The sequence below is a fragment of the Carassius auratus genome, chromosome 1, assembly GCF_003368295.1.
Source record: "Carassius auratus strain Wakin chromosome 1, ASM336829v1, whole genome shotgun sequence".
Lineage (NCBI taxonomy): Eukaryota > Metazoa > Chordata > Actinopteri > Cypriniformes > Cyprinidae > Carassius > Carassius auratus.
The window spans coordinates 22,699,716-22,719,676 of NC_039243.1; the positions used below are offsets into that span (position 1 = coordinate 22,699,716).

The 19,961-nt window shown below is 36.3% G+C and overlaps 1 protein-coding gene across 2 annotated transcripts; it reads right to left on the reverse strand.

The window, feature by feature from the left end:
* Positions 1–9,857: 9,857 nt before the first annotated feature.
* On the reverse strand, positions 9,858–19,594 carry LOC113102780 (reticulophagy regulator 2-like). Of its 2 annotated transcripts, none has more exons than XM_026265870.1 (9): positions 19,251–19,594; positions 18,086–18,189; positions 17,084–17,114; positions 16,854–16,983; positions 16,223–16,307; positions 14,749–14,886; positions 14,217–14,317; positions 13,474–13,609; positions 9,858–11,961 (listed from the first exon to the last, which is right to left on the reverse strand). In XM_026265870.1, exons 1-9 carry the CDS (start codon positions 19,475–19,477, stop codon positions 11,201–11,203), a joined length of 1,713 nt encoding a protein of 570 aa, XP_026121655.1. In that variant the 5' UTR covers positions 19,478–19,594; the 3' UTR covers positions 9,858–11,200. The 2 variants fall into 2 exon arrangements, with proteins under 2 accessions (XP_026121655.1, XP_026121670.1); XM_026265885.1 differs by having other exon boundaries at positions 9,858–11,958; positions 19,251–19,592.
* Positions 19,595–19,961: the final 367 nt, after the last annotated feature.

Consider the following 19,961-nt stretch of genomic DNA (forward strand, 5'->3'; position numbering starts at 1 on the left):
GTTCAGAATATTATTTGTGACGTTCAGAGACTGGTGACAATTTGTTACACACAAGACGCACGCACACACACACACACACACACACACACACACATATATATATATATATATATATATATATATATGTATGTATATATAATTTGAATATATAAATCAAGGTACTCCATGACTATCTACATAACCATACTTCGCATAATATTGCCGTGTCATTTTCAAACCAGCGAGTAATGCCGAGGTAGCGTCTACACTACAGCCATTGAGGGAGTAGACCATTTATTTCTATTCTGTTCGTCGTAATCCCAAACTCTTTGTATTTATACGGGATGTTGTGGAAATGCAACAATAAATGCAAAAACACAACATTTATATTCACTTTTTAATTTATATTAAAAGTTTATTCATCTGAGTGTCTACTTCCTTATTCCAATCCTGCTAATAGCGTCATAATTCTCTATACCAATAAGCTGTAAAATCGTCACTCATCTGTACACCAATAAGCTCATTTTAATCATAAACCAATAATCGCTGAGGTGGGCGGGGCGACACGTGTCGCTCCGCCCCAACGTGTCGCCCCGCCCCATCGTCCAGACTGCACTCTGGGATACTTGAAGCAAGATTGCGTTCAGGTTTATACTATCTCCAACCAGCAGAGGTCGCTAGTTTCCAGCCGCTCCACGTATTAATTTCAGAGTTTTTACAGTCTGTGAGTAGGACGTGCTTTCTAATGTAAACATTCACTAACATTGGCAAATAATAAATGAAAAACTGACCATGAAAACAGCATTCTCCAGTCAAGTTGGTGAACAGATGATCTTTTCAGATTATGATTTTTTTTTTTTTCAATAAGCCCTCTGCCATTTTTGCTACATATTTTTAAATGTGAACCAGTGGATCGAGAAAAAGCTAATGCATTATAAAAATCTAAACAATTAAAGCTGCGGTAGGGAACTTTTGACGTTTTAGCTGTTAATAAACAGAACTGCTTGCGTCTTGCGGAAGAACATCGTAGCCGGAACTACTTCTCTCTGTGTATGTCTATGAAGAATCACAAAGGTACTGGGTTACTCCGCCGCGGTACCCCCGAAGCAATCTAAAATAGTCCGAATATAAACACTTATTATAGGTGCACCCTAGTGATTCAGGACAAGCTAAAAACACGGTTTGGAATATGGATTCAAGGTGTACTCGCTTATTATATACATTTTTCTACATTTTGAACAAAAACAAAGTTACGGACCGCAGCTCGGATTGGTTGTTTTTTACCGGGAGCGATGGAGTTTCTGCAAATAGCAATAGGACCACTGGGAGGAGCCAGAGGAGCTTGATTTTTTTCATTATCTGTCTCATATTCTACTGTCAGGACATAATGACAGGTTTAATAAATATGTAAAAAATATTTTTTTTTACAAAAGTTCCCTACAGCACCTTTAAGACACTAAGATATATTTATGTTATTTAATGTAATAATTGATTAATAATAGCCTAATTGTTTATATAATATAAATAAAATAACTGACTCTTTTCACAATTCCCTAAAAAAAAATTAAAGGCTGAAATGTGAATTGCATGTCTTAAAAGGTCTTTCAAGCTCTTAAATTTTATCTTAAAAATCCTACAGTCACCCAGTTATTTTATGGTACTTGCAATAACTATTTATTTATTTATTTCTAATAAGCCCTTTTTATCTGTCCTCTTAAGTTGATTTGAGAATGTTCTGTAATAAAAAATACAAAAATGTACAGACAATGAAATTTAAATGTTTATTTGCATGGGGGATATAACTGTCAACTGACAACAAAGTTTCCCTTCTAAATTGACCAAACTGCACAAGGTTTATAGTTAATTAATATAGTTAAAATCTTTAAAAACAAATGACATAAATTATTCTTTAATTTCCTTTGATAAACAGGAAAATTGAGTAAAATGATGTAAAAGGTGTGTGGAAGTGGATTTGTAAACTGGCCCCTCGATATAAAGGAGAAAAAATGCTGGCCCTCGTCACTATCAAAGTTGCCCATCCCTGCTAGATGAGCACTATTAAAATCCCAGGACACCCCTAGTCCGAATGTTCACTGCTGTTTATTACTTTGCATTGTCTGACATGAATATTCCATTCATTCACAAAAAGACAGCAGTGATTCTACAATGGGTTACATTTGAGAGATTGGCCTATCGAGTTAGAAAATAGAGTAAATGAAATCGCCTATATGGTCTATAAGGTGATAAGTCTGATTAACATGACATACACGCACACACAGAAAGAGAGAGAGAGAGAGAGAGAAAATACTCAAATTGAAGAATTAAGTTGTTTCAGGTTTCTAGGTTCTAGGTTTATGCTTATTATTGTCATATTATACATTTTGCATTCTGCTCCTTTTCTATTGATTTCAAGTATTTTAGTTCATACAATAATTCATTTATTTCAATCCCCTCCGCTTTTCACTCCCAGTCCGTCCCTGGTGACATCAGATGTGGCCCAGAAGTCACCCACGCCACTTCTGAGATATAGCCTAGATTCGGTTCAGTTGTGGCTGACATATATCACCCAGACTCAGGTTGAATCGTCAGTGTCATTCCACGCAGTATGTGGGCCAGAAAAATGTGGGAGAAGTTGGCCAGACCTGGGTAACATGCTATTTGCTATCTGGAAGGAGGATATGTCATGTTTAAGATGGTGAAACTAGTTATTTTTTAATATGAAAAATATGAGTATATTTGAACAACTCCAATTTGATGTAATACGTGATGACATAGCTTAATCGGAAAGTAAAGTAAGTGCACGAAAACAATGCTAACACGATTACTGATTAATCTGTTAAGTCTTTAGTCTTGAGTAATGTTTTATAATATGTATAAATTTGTGTGATTTTATTGCTCTTTAATGAGATTATGCTTATATGGTATTCTTGCATTTAAGGCCGGTGACACACTGGCTGCGTGGCGTGAGCGCCGCGTGTCTGAAGCGTCCCAGAAGCGTCCCAGAAGCGTGGCGGATTCTGTTAACATGTGAGCCGAATTAAAAACCGACACGCCACGCGGCTGAGACGCTTGCGCCACGCATCCAGTGTGTCACCGGCCTAATTTAGGACTTGTTTGGTCTATGTCGCTTCAGACAATCTCTTTTGATTCCACTAGGTGGCAATAAACAGGAGAAAAAAGAATTTTTTGATAACATCTAAGCAAAAGTTATTTAGCTTTAATTGAAAGGGGGCATTGGAGTCTCCAAGTGTACTTTTACAGTCACCATTTTTGATTTCTGAAATCAGTAGGCATACCTGAACTTAAAAGACAGCCCTACCCACATACTTTGGAATAAATTTATAAAAATTGTCTTATTTTACAGAAAACTCCCGGAAGTTTAACACAAGCACAAGATATTGCATATTTTGTATTTTTACAATATTGTGATAAACACAGAAACAAAGTCAGATTTGTATTATTTTTTAAAAGTAAGTTTTTATTTAGGAGTCTGTTATTTAGGACCAGTTAGGTCTATTTCCCTGCAGAAAGTTTCTTTTGATTCCACTAGGTGACAGGTTGACCCCGTTGCTATGTATGACACAATCTTTTGAAGACTATGATTGGTTGGTTGTCCAAGAAGGAAAAAAAGAGTGATTTTAAGAATAGGTTCATCCCAGTTAGTGGATGAACACAAGGCCATTTTTAAAGGAAAATTCGGGCCGGGTGTCACAGCAAGGGACAAGAAGCAGACATGGGAACGTATAGCACAAACTATTAACGGTTCATTCCCCCTGCTTGTGCGCACCTATAAGCCTGCTATATTCATAAATGCAGTTTTTTGAGCCTGCAAGGTGGGAATGTCCAGTGGAAACGAAATGAACTGCGACACAATAAGATGTTCTGAAAGTGCTATAATTGTTTGTGTGATCACTCTTACAGAAGGTTGTGACAGACCCAAATCATCACTATTGCATTGTTGCATTTTGCCAGTTGCCAAATATCGTAATTTAGTGATTACTTTAATTTATATATTAATTTATAAATTATTATATAATCTATACTGTCTTATTAACTCACTGTCATCCATGGTCTGCAAAACATTTCTTCTGCCTCTTCGTCTCTCTGCCATTTTCTCCTCTGCTAAAGAAACTCTTAAGCCTCTTAAAAGTAATCGTCTGTGCTCCTAACAAGTTTGACCTTAAGACCTCTTTTAAGGGTTAAGATGCTTTCTGAATTACTTTTTTCTTTACTAGGATTTTTTATTTAATTTTAAGAGTAAACGCCCACATTTCTAAGAATTTTCTTAGAATTTTGTCACTAGGAGCTACGTTTTACATTAAGATTCTTTATGAATACGGGCCCATGCATTTTGGCATTTCCTTCTCCCCAGTCTTCCTCCAGACTCTTGCACCTTGATTTCCGAATGACAGGTAAAATTTGCTTTCATCCGAAAAAGTACTTTGGACCACTGAGCAACAGTCCAGTGCTGCTTCTCTGTAGCCCATTTCCTGCACACGCCTGTGCACGGTGGCTCTGGATGTTTCTACTCCAGACTCAGTCCACTGCTTCCGCAGGTCCCCCAAGATCTGGAATCGGTCCTTCTCCACAATCTTCCTCAGAGTCCGGTCACCTCTTCTCGTTGTGCAGCGTTTTTTGCCACACTTTTTCCTTCCCACAGACTTCCCACTGAGGTGACTTGATACAGCACTCTGGGAACAGCCTATTCGTTCAGAAATGTCTTTCTGTGTCAATGATGGCCTTCTGGACAGCAGTCAGGTCGGCAGTCTTACCCATGATTGCAGTTTTGAGTAATGAACCAGGCTGGGAGTTTTTAAAAGCTTCAGGAATCTTTTGTAGGTGTTTAGAGTTAATTAGTTGATTTAGATGATTAGGTTAATAGCTCGTTTAGGGAACCTTTTCATGATATGCAAATTTTTTGAGATAGGAATTTTGGGTTTTCGTGAGCTGTATGCCAAAATCATCAGTATTTAAACAATAAAAGCCCTGAAATATTTCAGTTGGTGTGCAATGAATCTAAAATATATGAAAATTGGTAATATGGAAAATAATGAACTTTTTCACAATATGCTAATTTTTTGAGAAGGACCTGTATATGTTTTTTTTCCTCGTCATGACGTATTTTTGGACTGATGCTACTTATAGTCGCGTAGTTAGTCACAACTGTGGAAAGGTGTGAGACAGATTTCAGTTCCATTAGTGACTTTATTATTATTAGACTGATGGTTTTTTTCTTATTATTATTACATTGATACACGCAAGATTATTACAGAAGTCTGATACAAGATTAATATCGTATGCCATTAATATAGATGAATCAGAATCAGAGAAGTCTTATTTATAACCATAAATAGGACAGTGCCAAGTGGTGAAATTCATAATGAAATTTTCATTTTTCTTGGTTAGGTAGCAGCCAATTCCTGTAAAAGATTGAGGGAAATTGAATTTCATATTTGTGTTGTACATAAAGTGAAAAAAAATATGTTCTTGCTCCAACATATTTGCACCCATACTGCCTGCTGTTTAATTAAACTCATGCACTTACCCACGCTCAGTGGCTCTATAGAGCTTCCGCTCTGTGACAGAAGCTCCCAATATGTGCAGTTTTCAGTAGATCCATTCACTCCATTCACACCATTCACAAATATGCCATAGTTATCGTCAATAGTGTAGGTGAAGCTAATAGAAAAACGTAAATGGAGCATAATTACCACAAACAAATGAAATTAGCAGTACAACAGTTCCTTGTGGTTTTGACTCTTGAGTCTTGTACAATAGACTGACAATGTCAAAAAATTTCCAATAACCTATTACCCTACTATCCTATACTTTCTTTACTGCTTGGGAGGTACATGTAACCAAAATAATTTGATAATATTTTGTGCCATACTTAAAGCTGCTATTCGTTTTGTGTAGTTGATTTAAGACCCCAAACATCGGGATTCCCTCTTTCACAGTAGTGGAGTAGGTGATGTCCGTCTTAGCAAATTTATTAGTGACAGACACCTTCATAGAGAACAGTCCCTGATTTCCTGTTTAAAGGAGAGATGTTGTACATGCTGTAAGAGAGAGTCCTATATCAACATATTAAATTATACTTTTCAAATATTGTTGAATATGTTAGACCTGAATGGATTTGAATCCAGTCATATTTTCCCTCATTTTAATCAGAAATCATGGCTTTAGAGAAGAAATCTTACCTGAGCAGACTTCAGGTCCCCGCAACCCTAAGAAAGGTAGCAAAGCTGCAAAGCACAGAAAACCGATCACTTGTCAGAGTTTTTTTTTTTTTTTTTTTTTTGCATTCCAGCTTCATAAGTCTTGTCATTTCTGGACAAGGTGTGTCAGCCAAGAAACACGAGGAAGCATGAAGAACATGACAAACACAACCATGATAGTTACATTGAGTATTTGTTTTTGCTTTCCATAAATGGGAGTTTTTTTTTGGGGGGGGGGGGGTGTTTTTATAATTAAATAATGTGTCATCAATGTTGGTATTTTGGCTTTATATATAATTAGACACTTGCACTTAATTTCTGAAAATCATACTAAAATGGAGTTATCAAGGTTTTTGATGACAGAATGATGGAGATCTGTGTTTTATCCATCATAGAAAAACCGCATCTGAGCCAGTTAATTAATCACATTATGTTTTCATCAGTTTGCTGGTTATAAAGTTTATTGTGGCTATACGGGCGCTCAGTTTCTCTTGTTGCTTAATACATTTGGCCAAAATCTCATGAAATAAATAAACTGCTATCCACAGGATGTTTCGAACGTATAAAAGTGTGTTAGCTAACTAGACAGCAAATGCTAAGACCCTTCTCTGCTTTTTAAACACACAAAAACATTAATTTTTCTAAACAGAATTTCTTGAGTAAAGGAGATGCTATACTTATTCAAACATCATTTCTTTATTTACCCTTGCATTGTGAAGAAGCTGTAGATTTCTCGCTTTAAAATGCACGGCACTTCATTCTGAATGGAGGCGGGTTGGAGTTATGTCGTTTAACTGACATTTTGAGGATTCAATGGCATTACAACTAAGAGGTTTAGTCACAAGCTCTTTAGAATGCTTTTCATTGGTAAAATATTTGTAAAACAGACATAACGATAACCAATAGCACTGATTTGAAATAAAAATAACAAAACAGAACAGAGATAAGGAAGTTTTTAATCATTTTCCACAACACACCCAACAACCTGTTAGGTGATTTTCGTGTTAGCAAATTTATTAGTGACAGACACCTTCAGGTCCCTGATTTCTAAAGGAGAGGTTTTGTAAATGCTGTAAAAGAGTCTCAGAGAGTCCTATAACAACATATTAAATTATACTTTTCAAACATTATTGAATATGTTAGACCTGAATGGGTTTTATTCCAGTCATATTTTCCCTCATCTTAAGCAAAGATCCTGGCTTTAGAGAAGAAATCTTACCTGAGCAGTCTTCAGGTCCCCCCAACCCTAGGAAAGGTAGCAAAGCTGCAAAGCACAGGAAACTGATCACTGTCAGAGCCATTGTAGTAGTGTGTCTGAATGTCTCTCACACAACCACATGCTTTTTATATACATCTTTTTTTGCATTCCAACTTTATAAGTCTTGTCATTTCTGAGCAAGTTACACCTTAAAAAGGAGTGGTCAGCCAAGAAACACGAGGAAACATGAAGAACATGACAAACACAACCATGATAGCTACATTGATTCCTTGTTTTTGTTTTCCATAAACATGTATGGTCTTCACATCTGTTACATACCGTGGCAGGTTTTTTTATGTGTTAGTATAGTATTTTTCTCTTGTTGTAGTTGTAGTAGTAGTATTGGTTATTTTGATTAAACCTCATGCAGTATGTGGAAAACATCATCATTTGAAGAAGGAAACACCAGGAGATTGATGACGTATAAAGGCGTTGTCAACGCAGTTGAGTAGGGGAAGGCATTGGCAGCAACCCATACCTCATGGAGGGAGAGAACCAAAGAACTGAAAATGTTTATGCTCTCTCACACGCGAGGATGTTTAATGTTCTGTCTAGAAACAAAGATGCCGTGTTGCCAAACCCTTTCACGAGAGAAGAAAGTGTTACAACTGTGATGACGAGTGCTTATCAGGATCAACTAAACGTTGGAGTTTCAAAAGTATGCAAAATATTGAACGTTTGTGGCATAGAATCTTTAGTCATAGAGTTTGGTCATAGAGTTTTACACTAAGGATGCAACATTTCCACTCCCCGAAACGTGACAATGAACGAAATGAACTGTGATTGGTTGTTTGACATGTTGGTCAAAGAGCCTCGTGGGCGGGCCTTGGCCAAAGAAAGCAGCCATGGATTCCAGACCTTCTTCCGTCAGTCTGAAGGTCTGAAGATCTGGCTACGCAAGACTACCACAACCAAAAAGATAACGACACAGAGAAACGAATTTGTTGGAATCATTTTCAAAGCATTTTTTTTTTTTTAGTTGATGAACTTTAGAGAGCTTGAGCAGACAACAAAACTACAGTGCAAGATTATAACAAAAACAACGTTATTGTCCACTGATGTGAACGCTAATGTAGATGTTTCTTCTTCTAAAATTGGCTCCCTCTCAAGCCATCCAAGATGTAGATTAGTTTATTCCTTCATTGGAACAGATTTGGAGAAAATTAACACATCACTTGCTCACCAATGAATTCTCTTCAGTGAATGGGTGCCATCAGAATGAGAGTCCAAACAGCTGATAAAAACCATCACAATAATCCACAAGTAGTTCACACGACTTCAGTCCATCAAGTAATGTGATGTGTTCCAAAGAAGAAACAAACTCATCTGTATATTTGATGGCCTGATTGGACACCAGGATTGTCCAATTCTCCTATAGTTCACAATTTACATATCAGTCCCATTCAGTGAAAACCATCCCTATTTTTCCTGAATGAACACAAAGCATTTGAAGTTTAAAACCAGCTTATGGGTGTATATGAGAATTATGTGGAGGTCAGAGTCAGAGTAGAAAAATGACATTCAACAATGCATTTTGTAGTTAAATGCTCCAAGTGTTTTTTTTATCATAAGCAGTAACAACATGAGCAAAACAATCAATATTACACAAGGATAATCTCTCCTTAAATATCAGAAAACACAAATCTCTGCGGTCTGTATAAGATGTGTAAGCTTAGAGTTATCTACAGGAGAAGAGACAAAACGCACTCTATCGTGCAAAGCAAAAACACGGTTTCTTATCCAAAAAAACTGCAATGCGGCAAAGAGCTTGTTTTTTCCACATTGAAATAAAAAATACAATCACAGCAATGCAGACCATATTTGCTGCAGGATTTTAGACTAATCAGATTCTACAGTGGGGCTTGAACATAATTCTAATTAAAATTATATATATATATATATATATATATATATATATATATATATATATATATATATATATATATATATATAGATTTACACTATGACTCTTTAAGACAAAGTGTAAGAATAACTTTTGACTTTAAAGGAATGTCCACCTGCCTCTAATCAATGAACAGATCTGTAAAACTTTCTTTGTATGTGAAAGATTGTTTTTATATACACATTTCCAGTTTTAAAGATATTTCCCTCTAGTATTATTAATAATTAAATATATATATATATATATATATCAGATCATAAAATCTTATATTCATTCAGTGTCATGTCATGTAAGGAGTCACTATGGCCTTTGAACTGACATAAAGAGAAACGAATAATCAATTTCTTTAAAAATAAGCCCAAATATTCTAGAAGAGCTTTACATTGTCAATTCTAGAAATAACTTGATGACTTATTGTGTACGTCTTTTAATGACATACAAATAAGGTGCAATCATTTGCTTAGGATTCCCGTCTTATGTGCATTTAAATAAAAAAATAAAATAATAATAATAATTCAGTCAAGCCCATGCACAAACTACACCCAAAAATGTTTGTTTATCATTTGAATTATATTTCAGGCAATCTGTGACCTTTCGATGTAAATTTTACAATGCAATACAACATACACTACCGTTCATACATTTAGAGTCAGTAATTCACTTATGCTCTCCCTGCCTGCATTTTATTTGATCAAACAGTAAAAACAGTCAAATTGTGAAATTATTAGAATTAAAAAAATGTATAGTATAAAATTTTAGGTGTCATTTATTGCCGTGATGCTAAAGCTGAATTCTCAACATCATTACTTCAGTTTTCAGTGTCACATGACCCTTCAGAAATCATTCTAATATACTGATTTGCTGCTCAAGAAACATTTCTATGGATTTGAAATAGAAATCTTTTAATCACTTTCAATCATATGAATGCTTTTTGATCCTCGCTGCTTAAAAGTATTCATACCTTTAAATAAATATATAAAAAATACTGACCCAAACTTTTGAACAGTAGGGTATTTGGTATCCAGGAAAAAGTCCTGCAAACTAATAAGTAATAAGTAAACTAGTAAGTGCACACAAACAAAAATGCTAAAGTGCATCCAATTATAATATATTGAATGAATATGAACAGAGTTAAACACCTACATGGTGTGTGTGTGTGTGTGTGCGGGGGGGGGGGGGGGGGTGTCCAATTAAAAATGGCACGATCCAATTAAAATCCAATAAATTAATCTGGAATGCAGCCAAATGTGCTAAAGTTTTGTCACTCATTTATTCACAAGCATTTATTTGAGGCATATTTAATAGTGAACTATTCTTCACTTTAACCAATTTGAATAAATAAAACCATCCATTTCATAGGAATATATTATAGAATATATTAGTTTAGCTATGATGATGAAAATAAATGTTTGACATCACTAATGTTTTCAGTCTTCAGTCATATCCTACTCATCCTCTCCTTCCACAGTCCTAAAATTCCCATGACTTATGAAAACACTCAGCGTGGGATTGATGAACCAGAGGGCTCTTGTCATCTGTCGCAGACATGTGGTCTTTGACAAAAGATACAGTAAATGATTAAAACTAAATTTATTTTAAATCACCTTTAAAATTTGAGTTGAGGCTGAAGGCTATTTGGATCTGTCAAAAAAAGGATTTGTGTTATACATTTTACATTTTGGACATTCACCTGCGGAGGCATTAACAATCACAGTGATCTCACTCCCGATAACGACAAAATAAAGGCATAGATGACCGCAAAATTCCCTTTCACAAATCTTTTGTCAGTATATGGTGTCTACAAAGACTATAAATAAAATAAACAGTTTAGATGATGGGAAGCTAAGAATCATGCTGGTCTGCGTGCTGCTGACTGCTTGGGGGTGTTTCTGTGGAAGCCCCGCCCACTTCCTGTCCATCAACACCAAGGCCCAACCCCTCGTCCATTTGTTCCAGTTCACTTTGGTCCAGAAGCTCAAAGTCCTCTTCCTCCGCGGGTACGAGCGTGAGATCCGGCTGCTCTTCGGTGCTTGCTTCGGTGACGTCACCATCCTCTTCCTCTTCCTCTACACTGGCTTCTTTGGATGATGGTGACTCGAGGGACGATTCAATCGGACAAGGAGGCGGTTCGGTGGGAAGAAACGAAGCCAGGTCTCCTTCTCCTTCGCTAGCCTCCGTAGATCGCAACAGGGCTGAGAGAGTGTTCTGTACAACAGTAGAGATGGCCGTGCTCACTATCTCCTCACTAAGGGCTTCCAGGGACCGAGTGGGTCTCGAAACATCCTCAGCCAATCCCCTTCCCTCTTTATCAGTACCCACAATGCTTTGGTCTGCCCCCGCCGCTTGTCTGTGTCCATTGAAGTGCGTGTTGACAAAGTGGAGCGGCGATGCTAAGTGCTGGATGAGGAGGCTGGCAGGAGACAGCGGTTCCTCCTGGAGCTCGGAGCCGGACGCTCCCGTCTGCTCGGACCCCAGGACACCCAACGGGAAATGGAACAGCCCCGGTTCAATAGAAGGCAGTTCATCCACCGACGGGAACTCCGCTAGATCTCTAGTGAACGCCTCCTCCGGTTCACTGTGCACGCTCTGCTGATCCATGTCTGCTGATGAAAACACAGACAGTTTTGGAGTAAAACCATTGATAAAGCAGAATGTAAAAGCTTTTTTCTGTTAAAATAATTAAAGAGTCTTTCTTGGTTGATTGTGTTTAAGTGACAGTCCTAGTAAGAACAGTTAAATGATTAACTAAATCAAACAAATAGGTTTTATGAATTTTTGTGCAATTTGTGCAAAGCAACTATTACACAGCAGCAATTTGAATAATTGACATAACATTGTTTTTTAGAATTATTACACAAATATTTGTTGCCCGTGTGCAATAAAAGAGGCTTTTTCTTATTAGCATACAGTCTGGACTAGCTCAGAACTTTTAGGCAACATTGCATTTAAAGTCTGCATGAACTAGAAGTAGCTGCCGACTATTATGATGTATTTCCAACTGAAGCAGAATATTGAATAGAGAGCGGAGTTTTATTTTAGCACTCCTCATCTCCATCTCTCGCTAACTAGCAAACTAATGGGAGAGGTTAAGGATTACTAATGAAACTAATGAATGGGAGGGGTTAAGGATTATCTGCCCAAGTCATCAAACTGACATCATCAGAGAAGAAATGCCATTCCGGACTTGAAGCAAATGTTCAGATTTTGATAAAGATTACCAAGACAAACTATTTTTTCAGTGGATTCATTTCCATTGATTTATCATTAAGACTAGCAATGTGTGCTAAGTAAATAGTATACATTTTGATTTCATGTTGACTTATGTTTCATATGTGTGTGTGTATATATATATATATATATATATATATATATATATATATATATATATATATATATATATATATATATATATATATGCATTTTTATTTTTCATGTATTATTGCTCAGTAAAAAATTTACCATTTTTAGGCACAATACGACAAAGACAATATTTTTTACATATATTATATTTTATACACTACATTCAAAAATGTAAAAATAAAATGTGTTTGCTTTTGAAAGAAATTAATACTTTCATTCAGCAAGGATACATTAAATTGATCAAAAGTGATGGTAAATACATTTGTAATGTCATAAATGATTTCTATTTCAAATAAATGCTGTTCTTTTGAACTTTCTGTTTATCAAAGAATCCTGAAAAAATGGCTTATTGTTTTCTACAAACAATAAGCAGCACAAGAGTTTTCAATACTAATAATAATAAGAATTTATTTTTAAACAGCAAATCTGAAGACTGTAGTAGCTGGCTGCTGACAATTCAGCTTTGCATCACAGGAATAAATGACATTTTAGTTACTTTAAAGTACTTTAAATTGTATTGTTATACAACAGTACTGTTTTACTGTATTTCTGATTATATAAATGCAGGCTTGATAAGCATAAGATAGTCTTTCAAAAAACGTTAAAAAGAAAAATATAGTCCCCAAACATTTGAAAACATTCGGTAGTGTATGGAGTAAATAACGCATGTTAAATGTTTGTCATCTGTGGTACTGACCCATTTATTTGAATCAGTCTTACTAAACTCATCGAGCACATGAAAGAGCGTAGCGTACCTTCAGAGACGTCTGTGAGCTGTGGTGTAGTGGCTCTGGATACAGAGAATCCTCCACTCTCCAGTATGGACGCCTCCTCATCGGACAGCTCAGAGTCTGTGATGGCCATCGCCAGAGCCGTAGTCTTCACATCCACCTGCTCGGAGAAACAACCACAATTACACTGTTCAGTAGTGTTTGTTGAAAATTAATACTTTTAATCAACAAAGATGAATTAAATTGATCAGAAGAGATTTAGAATGTTATAAAAGATAAAATAAAATAAATGCTGTTCTTTTGAACTTTTGGTAACACTTTATTTTAGAGCTTCAAAATTCTCCCTATTAGCTAATTGCTTATTAGCATGCATCTTATTAAAATATTGGCTGTTTATTAGTGATTTAAGAGTTTATTGAGGCAAAAGTCGATGATAATAGTTAGTCAGTACAGTATTGAAAACTGGTCTCCAAAATAAAGTGTGACTGAACATTCTATTTATCAAGAAAATAAAAAAAAAATAAAAAAAGTATCACAAAAACATTAGCACAACTGTTTTCGGCATTGATCATGTTTCTTGAGCAGCAAATCAGCATATTAGAATGTTTTCTAAAGGATCATGTGACACTGAAGCCTGTATCCATACACTTACAAGTATATTTACAAGTTAAAAGTTTGCATATAGAATATGGCCCCTTTAAGATGTGATATAGTGAGTCTCCTCATCATCAAACATGAAACGAAGGACCTAGTATCAGGACACTCACAGTAGGGGCGAAACATGACAGCTCTTCCTCGCTCTCGCTCTCGCTCTCGCTCTCCGTCTCTGCCCTCGGTTCATCACCCTCTCCCTGCTCCTTCTTTAGCCCTGCACAAACACACACGTCTCCTGAGCACATTCTAACAGGAACTGACACACTAACAACCCGGTTTGCGATGAGCCATCAACTGTGATAATCAGCAGCAAGAGCGCACAATATACTGGCACCAATATTGAACAGTTTTTATTGTTGTTATCAATCCAATATTGGATTCAGACAATATAGGCGAATATTTATTCAAGTTCAAGCTGTAAACTCATGCCATGTTTCTGTAACATAATTTACTGTATTTAAAATGCCTGATTTCATGAACAGGCTAAAAATATCAGACATATCAGATTAATTATCAGCCATTATATAATTAATTGTCGCCACTATTTAAAACTTATTTCCTAACCGAACATTCTGTGCATAATATAGTTAAAAGAATAGTGTTTATTTAGCAATCTAGGACACTAAACAAAGGCAACGCTCTCACTTCTCTTGTCGTATTTGCGGCGCTGTGTGTCTCCTTTCATGCTGTAGTCGAGTTTCATCAGTATGGGCTCCAGTCCGGTGTACATTTTCTGGATCAGCTCATGGTAAACCACCAGCGGCCACAGCAGCACACTCAGCACTAATGCAGGACAGAGAAAAATACAGTTAACCCCTACATACAGTACCATTCAAAAGTTTGGTGTTGGAATTGCAACCGGATTCTTCTGGGTTTGAAAAGTTATGAACTCCACAGATGTTACTCTGCCTCGGTGGTGATTGGGAGACTACATTACTGTTGCTCCTCTATGCCCCGCCTTTTACAAAGCTCAAAAGGCTTTCTGATTGACCAGCTATCTAGTGTGTTGTGATTGGCCGAATATACTTCGTCCACGGTGAAAGCCGATCCGACGATCCAAAGCACAAAGTTTATGTATTTCTTGAGCGACCAGCACAGATCAGCTTTAGGCATGGTGAAGCGAATATCATCCTCTTTTGGAAGGCCAAACTAAATAGTTTCACGAAATACACAGCGTCTCCATGACATGGTGGTGATGGCGACGGCAACAACAATACTACAGCGAGAAAAAAGTGATGCCTTCTTTCTTTGTGTGAACATTTGGGCATTGTAATGCAAATCTTCCCACACAGTGATGTAAACATGTGGGGTCATGTTTAAACGAGGCGTTTCAGGACATGGACGAGGAATTTCTCTTAGTGTTTGAGACTTTAGTCTTTGCAACTTTGGGTATTTTATCTATGTACGAAGAGCTTGTAACACTCCAAAGAGAAACGAAAACTTGAAATTGCATAATAAGACCCCTTTTAACTTTTGGAGGGAAAGTTTATGACTCTTTGATTTCTAGCATGGTGCTTTGCATATGTAATTGGATTGGTTGTTAATGCAAAAACTATTAAAGATTCGTGTAATACTAATATGTTGCACAGGTATCAACCTATAATATACCCTACCATTTAGATCTTCAAAATACAAATTCGAAGATATCAAGCATGATATAGATGAGGTTTTATCAACTATCATAATGCCTGCATAAAACAGTATACAATCCAAAAGAAAATATACAAGGAGAGTAATAATACACTCCAGTGCCTTACACAGGGGGAGGCCGGGGGGCTCAAGCCCCTGCCACTTCAATCACCGACACTAAAATGCCCTTTCAGTACAATCTAGGTTCCTCATGACCGCGATTTCTACCAAGGGGGACAACCTCCGATAGAAAGATTTCGCTATAAGTTAATGAAAGAAGTCATAGTTTCCTAATGGCATTGTGTGTCTCTTACTCTGTTTCGAAGTGACTTCCAGAGGGGTGAAGTGTATTCTATTGGGCCGTACAGCCAGTCAGTGGACTCGAATAGTTGTGTGTTGTGCAATTTAAGTAGCTGGTGCAAAAGGGCAGCCGTGTGTGAAAAAGTAATGTATGGATATCAACAAACACAACCAAGGGAAGTTTGCTCACATATGATGTAGGAGATCATAATCCCGGGAACGTAATGTCCAACCATGGCCAGCAGGACACATCCTGAACACATCATGATGCAGAACTGATGAGGAGAAACAGAACGACTGATCAGTAAACACTTTCTGGACATAACATGTTTGGGATCTCTTCTGCTCACCAAGGGTGCAGTTATTGAATCACAAATACAGTAAAACAGTAATATTGTAAAATTTTATTATGATTTAAAATAATTGTTTTCTATTTGAAAGCATTATAAAATGTGATTTATGCAAAGCTGAATTTTCAGCATCATTACTGCACTCTTCAGTGTCACATGATCCTTCAGAAATCATTCAAACATGCTGATTTGCTGCTCAATAAATATTTTTTATTATTATCAACAGTTGTGCTGCTTTAAATTTTTTCATGATTCTTTGATGAATTCTTTGACAAAGTCTTTACTGCCACTATCGATCAACTTAATGCAGACTTGCTGAAGAAAACTATTAAATTCAAATATGTATCTTATTGACCCCAAACTTTTAAATGGTGTAGACTTTTGAGGTTTTGAATGACATGAGGATGAATAAAGACAGCTTTATCCCTTTTATGTCATTTTGAAACATTTAAAAAATATTTCTCTCCCCACCTTGCCATGGTTTTGTCGTTTATACTGAAGCATTTCTTGGATGTAAAGCCTGAAGGTGAGGTAACTCTCTGCAAGATGATGGCTGAGCTCCTCGATGCTTAACAAACGTGGCTGCTCACTTAGCGTTTCTCTGTAACAGCATTTACAAATTAACTTCAGCAGTTCGGACAAATTGAAACAATCTGTTAAGATCAGGTGCTGTTGAGACATGCACAGATCAAGACACATACCTCTCAACGACAGACGGCTCTGGATGCCACACTGTAGAGAACAGAGTAGCAAACAGTAAGATCAATATAAAAGAGGTTCCTACAATAAACTGTGACTGTATGGGCATCTTAAAATTAAAATATCATGCGATCTCAAACATGTTAAATTCTCATTGGACCAGTTTTGCGATCCCTCCTTGTGTCTTGACAACAGAGATGTTTTACAATAGCAGTGTCTCTAACATTAAGTCTAAAAGGTTTTACAGGCTGTATTTGTTTAATTCAGTAAAAACTGTAATATTGTGAATAATTAATTAAATTTAAATGACTTCTATATGAAGGCATGTTTTCTACATGATTTTTTTTTTACACTGTTATTTATTCCTGTGATGCAAAGCTACATTTTCAGCATCATTACTGCAATCTTCAGTGTCACATGATCCTTCAGAAATCATTAACATTCCTTATTACTATCAATAATGAAAACAGTTGTGCTATTTGATATTTTTGGTGGAAGTGATAATAGATTTTGTCTGGATTACTTGATTAATAGAAAGTTCAAATAAACAGCATTTATACTTTGCAGCATTATAAACATATTTATAATTATAAAAGCAACATAATACCAAAAAAATAAATAAATTCTATGTATTTATTGAATAGCTCTGTATTATTATTGTTACATTGGGGCATATAAATCAAAATAATAATAATAATAATCCAAATGTTTAAATTTGTGGTGTGTAAAACATGCCTTCATTTTGGCAAGATTTGATTGCTTTTTAGTTCTTGCTCTAAAGATTTCAATCTGCTTAACAACCGTCACTGTTCAAGTTGAAATTATTCCGATTAACTAATTTAAAACGATTCATTTCAGAGCATTGCAGATCAAAGCATCTTCACAATGCTGCAAAACATGTGTTATATATAAGCTATATGTCAGCTATTTCCCCACTCCTTCAGTTTGCATCTGTATGTGTTGCTATGAATCGAATACACAATATAGTGGCATCAGTAGATTACCGGTGATCTGCGGCAGCTTGCCTTTCCATCTCTCCAGTAACGTCAGTCCAATGAGAGACACACTCAGGAGGAACAAGGGTCTCAGAGATGTGGACGACAGGAGCCTAAAACACACATATATCTGTTCAAACATCACTATCTGACATATATGACAAAATATGACAGAAATAAGTCATGTATGTAATTTTCCCATTTATGAAAATTGACCATAGTTCTTGCCTACTAACTGTGATATTATCACCATAATGAACAAAGGTAACATTGGTATACATTTACCATATTATGGAGAGATAAATATCTTTCTGTGCACTGTGTTTATGTAAGTAGAAATTTATTTTATGTTTATTATTATGTTATTATAAATATAATTGTAAATATTATATTTTAATGTTTATTTCATATGTATAAAATACATATTATATTGTTATAAATATTGCACGTTATATATTAAACGAACGGTGGAAGTTCCGTGTTGCAGATGGTATTATCATGGTAAAATACATATTTTTGTGGTAAAATCTGTTTGAAAAATGTCATGGTAATACCGCAGTAAATGTCCAAAAGCAAACACGGTATTACACTGACATTTGTTCAATAATACCATAATCATACACCATGGTGTTTACCCCTAACAAAAAAATTGTATCATGTTTTTTGGACAAGACGCTATCATAGTTTTTGAACATATCATACAAAAACAGTACCATGTACTGTAAATGCCATGGTAATACTGTAAATACCATGGTCCTGTACTGTATATGACTATGGCATACATTCAGTTCTAGGGTTTATAGTAACAATGTTATTACCGTCTGATAACATAATGACTGTACTATGGTACTGCCAAAGTACTTTTAGTAAATGGTATGGCACAGTAATGATGGTAAGACGTCCAAAACCCATAGTACTGGTGTATACTACGGTAAAGTACAATTACTATGGTATTTGCACGGTCACCCAATAATACCATGGTATTGTAGTAATGACAGTATCCAAAACAAAACAAATTAGCACATGTCCGAAGAACAGTAAGCGTACAGCGAAGCTGCCACAAAAGCAACAAGGGAGAACTTCGACCCGAAGCAACTACTAACGAGCAGATTAAGCCGATTACTAACTAACGTTACTCGTCAGGATGAACAGCCGTTATTCGCTCGTGTCTCACCAGAACAGCGTGTTGAGCGCGAGCGCGGCGATGCTGCTGTACAGCGGCCTCTCCCACACCAGCAGCCGCTGCGCGCAGATCACCGCGGGCTCACACTGCGACAGCCACCCGCGCAGCCGCTCCCGAAGCCGCCGCAGCTCCGGCTCGTCCTCCGCGCTACCGGGCGCGGGGAACCAGGCCTCCAGACCCGCCGATGAGGAGGACACCGAGGCCCGTCTGCTCGCCATTGTCACTTGTCCAGTGTTGTTTGTTTGTGTGTGTTGATGACGGGGTTTGGTCAGAGGAGGCTCGTCATGGATTATTAGAAAAAACAGAAGCGCACGGCGGATCTTACAGGCTCTGACAGTGTCACATGCTCAGTGTTTACTGCGCCCATGGGTGACATCTGCTGGCTGCAGCATATACACAAAAACGCCAAGAATTGAACTTGGCATTTATTTAATTTGATTTATTCATTCAGTGTTGTTTATATTTAATTAAAATACTTATACTATGATATATATATATATATATATATATATATATATATATATATATATATATATATATATATATATATATATATATATATTAAGCAGGGAGGATATTATCATTACTGAGCCTGAATTGATTGAAAATAAATTAAAATACAGAAATTAAAAATTTCAGTGTAAATACATTTATGCATTGTTGTTTCATTTTATTATAATTTAAATAAAACATATGCAATTA

Bases quoted from the DNA above. Each gene is read 5' to 3' on its own strand.
- LOC113102780 (XM_026265870.1), bottom strand. From the start codon at position 19,477: ATGGCGAGCAGACGGGCCTCGGTGTCCTCCTCATCGGCGGGTCTGGAG. The intron at 14,887-16,222 runs GTGAGCAAACTT...GTCCTGCATTAG, and splicing joins TATGATCTCCTACATCATAT to TGCTGAGTGTGCTGCTGTGG. The intron at 11,962-13,473 runs GTACGCTACGCT...TGTTTTCATCAG, and splicing joins GCTCACAGACGTCTCTGAAG to CAGACATGGATCAGCAGAGC.